This window comes from Lactuca sativa, chromosome 5 (assembly GCF_002870075.4).
Source record: "Lactuca sativa cultivar Salinas chromosome 5, Lsat_Salinas_v11, whole genome shotgun sequence".
Taxonomy (NCBI): Eukaryota; Viridiplantae; Streptophyta; class Magnoliopsida; order Asterales; family Asteraceae; genus Lactuca; species Lactuca sativa.
This window is the reverse complement of record NC_056627.2, coordinates 371,352,641-371,359,423: the sequence shown is the minus strand read 5'-3', so window position 1 is coordinate 371,359,423 and position 6,783 is coordinate 371,352,641. Positions and strand designations below refer to the sequence as shown.

General features: G+C 35.4%; 1 protein-coding gene across 1 annotated transcript; it reads right to left on the bottom strand.

Moving 5' to 3' along the window:
• Nucleotides 1-1,640: 1,640 nt before the first annotated feature.
• Nucleotides 1,641-3,493, bottom strand: LOC111911053 (60S ribosomal protein L19-3). Its single transcript, XM_023906834.2, has 5 exons — nucleotides 3,308-3,493; nucleotides 2,498-2,620; nucleotides 2,097-2,410; nucleotides 1,961-2,010; nucleotides 1,641-1,870 (listed from the first exon to the last, which is right to left on the bottom strand). Exons 1-5 carry the CDS (start codon nucleotides 3,417-3,419, stop codon nucleotides 1,846-1,848), a joined length of 624 nt encoding a protein of 207 aa, XP_023762602.1. The 5' UTR covers nucleotides 3,420-3,493; the 3' UTR covers nucleotides 1,641-1,845.
• Nucleotides 3,494-6,783: the final 3,290 nt, after the last annotated feature.

Sequence of the window (6,783 nt, the reverse complement as noted above, 5' to 3'; positions counted from 1 at the left end):
TTTAACCATGTTGCTTCCTTCACCGCTTCACTTGTTGCGATGTACACAGATTCACAAGCCGATCAACTACCGTTTGTTGCTTGCAACTCTTCCAAGTAATTGTTCCTTATACCCAGCCAAATTGCGAATAACTATTATCCCGATAAGTTTGAAAGTTGGCATCACTATAACCACTCAACTTAAGTTCATCTTTGCCACCAAAACCTAAGATCATATCTTTTTTTCGTAAATGCTTACATATGTTTTTCACTGTTGTCCAATGAGTTGTGTCTGGATTTCCCTGATAACTGTTAACTATGCTCAAAACATAAGCCAAATCAGGTCGAGTACAGGTCATAGCATACATGATCAATCCTATAATCGAAACATATGGAACTCGACTCATAGCATCTATTTCCCTGTCATTAATTGGACATGAAGTCTTGCTCAATTTGACAATATGATGTATGGGCAAGTCCTCTTTTTTAGAATTCTCCATATTGAACTATTTCAATATTTTATCCAAGCAAGTACTCTAGCTAATACCAAGTAAATACTCCGCCTATCTATGTAAATCCTTATTCCAATAATGTATGTAGCCTCAAATCCTCTCCTTACCAATACCTGATGAATAAGAGGAAGAAGATAAGGGCTCCACTGTTCATCATCTTCTTTGTGAACCACATCTTCAGCTCAAACAATAAAAAAAACTAAATCGAGCCCCAAAAACATATCTCTTTCATTTTGATAAACCCTAACACACCACAACACTTCACCATCGGAGTTGTGTTTGCCACCAAAGCCCTCTGCATTGACAGAAAGGTCATCATGGTTCAAATCTGGAACACTTTGCTTGAGAAATTAATGAAGCACAAACATGTTTAAGTGTTTAAAAAACTTGTTCATCACTGCACCTTTGTCTACACTAGAATTTGTCCCTCACTTATCTAGGGGTTTAGGTGTTTAAAAAACTTTTTCATCACCACACCTTTGTCTTAACTAGAATTTGTCCCTCACCTAAAAATTAAAAAAAAAATAAAAAAATTAAAAAAAAAGGTGTTGGTCCATGTTTGATTCAATCGAGATCGGAGATCTTCATCGCCCAACAAACACCACATCTATATGCCACCTACAAACTTGATTTTCCCATCATCTTCTTCATAAAGAATATGGTAACATGGTGGGGAAAGTAAGAGTTTCAATCGGATAAAAAGGGAGGGAGGAGTCCATTAGATGGGGATGGTGTACGGCTGATTTTAATTTCTAGAAAGTGTTTTTGAGAGAGAGAGAGACTTATTTTTTAATTTGTTAAATAAAAAAAATGTATTAGATCTAAAAAATGAAAGAAAATTTGAAAATAAATATCTAAAGGTCAAAAAACCTAATTCGCAACAAAACTAACTTAAAAAGACCACAAAGCCTAAACCTCAAAAAATAAAAAAACCATTTTGCAGTTTTTTCTATTATATACAAAGTTGGCCATTATTAATCGTTATTACACAAAATTAAACTGCAGATTCAAAACAACTTGCATATGCAACGCAAAATACAAAAGAGTTATTTTAGCATAGAAAATGCTTTTGTAAAAAACACAAACATAAATTATGTGAGGATACAAGGCTTTAAGAAATAAAAGCAGGTTTTAAAAAGAGTCAGTAGAGTAGTTTGCAAACAAAATCCTTTGCTTTGAGTCAACAAAAAGTTTAATCAAATTAAAGGTAATGTAAATATATAACAAAAAGACATTAAACAAGTGGTCGGTTTTCTTTTCACCTCCTAAATAAAATTGTTTCATGAGAAAGCGACAAAAATAAACATGTCAAAAAAAAGAGACTAAACTGCATTAATATGGAAAACTTCGACCAGTCACTTCTTTGATTTCTTTGGTGCCCTGAGAAGAAGAAGAAGAAGAAGAAGAAGAAAGATGGATATAAATATTATGTCCCAAGTCAAATATAAACAAGGCAGCATCAATACTCACTGTGCTACTGGAGCAGCGGGTGCTGGTGCTGGTGCTCTCTCCTGTGGGCCCTGTATAAAACAGAATAAAAGAAAAAGAAGACAATTTGTTAAAACTGAATGAAGGCAAATGCAAGAAAGAAAGAATGAATGAATACCTGAGCCAAACGTTCCTCCCTTCGTGCCATCTTCCTTTCCCTGCTTGCCTTGTTCTTGGCTCGCTTGGCTTCAAACTGGTCAGAAAGTGTCTTCTCTCTGGCCTTCTCAGCCTTGGATTTGTGAATGCTTTCCATGAGCACACGCTTATTCTTGAAAACATTACCCTTCACCTTCATGTACATGTCATGGTACATATGCTTGTCTATCTTCTTTGACTCTCGGTACTTTCTCAGCAACCTCCTCAACACCCTCATCCTCCTCATCCACAATATCTTTGTTGGCAGCCGCGCCTCCCGTGTACCCTTGCGTTTACCTGATCAAAACAACAACAATTCCTTCATCACACACATTACATTTACATTTTGCTTAAATTCTCATAGTATTATTAGACTAGTATTACCATATCCTGAGTGACGCCCCTTTCTTTTTGCTTCCTTCATACGACGAGCACGCGATCGCGAGTGGATCTTCGTAGGCTTCCTGATGATAAAACCATCTTTCACTAACTTCCTGATGTTCTGACCTAACAAAAAACAAAACATCCTATGACAGTTAAAAATAAATAAAACCATCAATTTCAAAAACAATGTAAAAGATAACAATCAATAATATATGCAAAAAAAAAAACCTTGACAAAATTAAGAAATGCATAATGCAAAGTGTTAAAGAAAAAGAAGGAAACCATCAATTTAAACATAAGACAGTTAAAAATAAACAAAAACAACAAAACCATGAAATCTTTTCCTGTGGCATACAATTACAAAAAGCTAAACATTGCTATATTGAGAATAATTGGCGCTCGCCCGAAGTCCTAAGTCTAAAGAGGCCACTGATATATTTGGAATATTAAGATCCTAAAGTAGATAATTTAACTCAAGTAAAGTGACATTCAAAATTCAGATAGAGTAGGATGCACAGATTTCATTAGATCAACAAGTCACATACTCAAAAAAGTTGATATCATCGGATCCACATACTAACGTTAAGTCAACTTAACCTTATTCCTCAAGAGATATATAAACATAAACAAGAAATAAGAAAAATATGCATTAGCAAGTAGTAATTACCGGCGATATAGATATAATTACAACAGAGCCAAAAATACAAACAAATGTATATTTGCGAGATATCCATATGCAAGTACTGGTAACTGACGACAAAAATGAATTGAGGAAAACAGCGTAAACAAGCAAAGAACGTATGAACATACGGGAATTGGCCATGGAAATCTCATTGCCTTCATTGGGATCCAGCCAAACCTTGCCTCTACCGCACTTGAGGACGCTGGCGGCGAGCCTCTTCTGTAGCTTCAGCGACACCATTTCCCTCTCGACTCGATCCTTACAGGGGTTTGGCCTTTGGGGGGCGGATCGACAATCTTATATCATATTCATCTAATCCTCCTTCCCTTTCCCTTTAGGGTTTACAACAACTTGGTCTGAAATCGTGTCTTTTTTTAAATGGGCTTCCGTACCTACAAATATGGGCCTAACAAACAATAGAAACCAATATTTTTTTAAGTTGTGTTTTTGAGATTGGATTATACATGATTAATTAAAAAAATTAAATATAAAAGTTTAAATATTTAAAAAATTTATATTTATAAAAAGATAAGAAAAATAATGAATTATTAAAATTAATTTTTTTTAATTTAAATAAATAAAAAAAATAAATTAATGAGTTTTAATTTATGAATTTTGAAAAAAAAAATTCGTTAATGAAATTGATATCCATTTATTACTACATTTATTGTAATTATTACATTAAAGTATTATATAGAATTTATTAAAATACAAAAATCCATAAAATGATATGTGGAAAAAAATTCAAAATAACCACAAAATGACATTTGACAAATTGAATGAGGGTGTGACATGTGGCAAAAAAAACTTCCATTTATTAGAGTAGATCGGTTTTGGTTGGTTTGTCTTGTATTGGAAGGTATAGCCGGCTGAACCGGTTTCGATTTTAGTTAAACGGGTTTTTGGTTTAACCTATAAAAACCTTTTTTAAAATATTACATATAATAAATAATACTAACATTGTTTGAGCTTAGAAACACATGAAAAGAAGTTTAGTTTGAGCCAATAATTACATAAAAAAATAAGTATCGAAATTGAAAATAATAGAAATTATAGTCTTTAAAGTCACCATTCAAGCAAATACTTGTAATACATAAACCAACATAGTCTAAACTTAGAAATACCTGAAAAGAAGCATAGTTTGAGCTACGAATTACATAAAAACATAAGCGTCAAAATGAAAATAGTAGGAGTTATAATATTCAAGGTGGTAGTCTCTATTTAGATATCATCTCTTCTTCCAATTCAATTCACTATTTTCTACTTCGGTTAACAGAGGTGATATATCTAATGCAACTTCTTCAACATGAATGCGGTAAGGTCATTCGAGCGAAACACGATGTTGTATCCTTTCAACATTATCCAAGTAATCCTTCACGTAAATGCATAGTTGTATCAATTCAGCGGTGAATTGTGACCTTCGTTCCGATATGACCTTACCACTAACAAAAAAAAAACTTATTTTAAAGCTACCATGAAACCTTAGAAGGTTAGTAAATCTCATGTCGTATCAGGTAGAATCGGAAATTCGAAAATTAGGGCTCATTTTCTTTCCACCAAGCCAACCTATCAAGGTTTTGAAATTCATCAATAGTAAAGTGGGCTAAAAAGTTGGATGTCATATAATTGCCCAATTCGCTACTAGGGCAAAGTTTGTTGTCGTTTGGTAGTGTCCTCCATCAAAATGTTATACAGTCTCATATTCGCATCTCGATCAACTCTAGATAATGATGCCCTCCTCATATGATCATCTATCGGATTGCATGGTTGACCATACTTGGTAGCATAATGGTGGAATAATTTTTGAAAAGTAACCTTGAATTTAAAATTTTCCGCTTGAACAAAAAGTAGTTTGTCTTCGGCTATTCCTAAGTTTGAGGCAGTTTTCCCATCAAAGCTCCTACACTGCTAGTAGGATTTAGGGCGGTGACCCATGAGTGAAAACCAAAGGCATTTCCTTAAAATATTTTTCAAACTTGTCTTTCATAATAGTAACCATGTAAAAAAATATTTTGTGACAACTTGTAATTCGCTAACATTTTCATCATAACATAAATTTGATTTAAAACGAAACGACTTGTAGGGTAGTAAACGTCGACAATAGAGTTTTTGCTTCCATAAAAACTTGTAGAAAATTTGTTAACTCTTGGAATAATTGGCAGTCCGATTCGGGGATGCTAACAGATCGATGTTTATTTATAAGGATTTCGATAAAAGTGTTTAAAGTGAGTTTTTATCATAAGATGTTTTTGAACATAATGCAAGTAGAATTCTACCTAGTATTGGTTTCATAGTTAGGTCCTAATGGAATTTCATTGCATTAGTGGCAAAATAAACGATAATTAGCTTGCTTTTCGTTGCTCGAACCATAAACTATATCATGCTTAATGAGTCTAACGTCTCAATTTTCATCATAAAATTTTCAATTTTAAATATAAAAATACCCAGTTTTTGTAGCACCTGGTTCTTGGTACGTATTCTTTTATTAATATTTTTGCATTTTGGCTTTGGACTCGACGATTCGAAGGACCAACTCGCTGGGTAGAAGCGGGCTGAGACGCGGGGTTTAAGTTGTGGACTCGACAAGTCGGGTCCCGAACTCGGCGAGTAGGCCCTGTCTGGACAAAAACCCTAACCCGATGGTTTATACCCTATTTAAACACCCTAACTCGGCCTCATTCGTCCCATTTGCTACCAAAAGACCCCCATAGCAAAACCTAGTCGTTATTGAAGCAATCTAAGGCTTTTGGAGTGATTTTGGTGTTTTTGTGACCCAAGGAAGGAAGATAAAAGCTTGAAGGATCAAGAGGAGGCTAGAAGGATCCGATTTTGAGCATCATTTGCAGTCTACAGAAGGTATAAAGTCTATACCTTATTTGTTCTTTTGATAGATCCCATTTTGTGGAGTTCTAGGGCTTTTCTAAGCTATTTTGGTCACCAACCATGATTGCAAGCATGGTTTGGGGTTGATGTTTCGGATCTGGGTCCTTAGAGGGGTTATAAGGCAGAAAGGAGTGGCTTGTGCACTCAAAGAAGGCCTCATGCATTGTAAGAGCTTGTTTTAGGACCTTTTGAGCTCAAAGTCCCATGCAAGCACGTAAAGGTTGTAACTTCAAGTGCTATATCGATTGTAGAAGCATAGATCTATCTTTTGATCAAGGGTTGTACATCAGAAATCGAAGATTTAGTGAGTGGATGTGACCAACTCGACGAGTCCATTCTTGGACTCGGCGAGTCCAAGGTTTCTGTCACATATCAGTTAAGGGTCAAAAGGACCCAGTTGAGTATGGAAAGGTTTTAGGGAGTCCCGTGGAGTGACCCACCGTTCTGTACTAATCCATTGTTCTGGAAGTTCATGGGACTTGGCAAGTGCATGAACGGACTCGGCGAGTCCAAGGCAATCTTCTAAGGATGAAGATGAACTCAACGAGTTGTTCATACAACTCGGCGAGTCAAGGACGGGACCTGTGTATCAGTTGAAGATGAACTCGATGAGTTGTTCATTCAACTCGGCGAGTCGGATGAGGATTCAGTCGATGTTCATTTAGAAGGAAAACTCGTCGAGTCATCACCTAACTCGACGAGTAGAGACGGGTATAAGGAC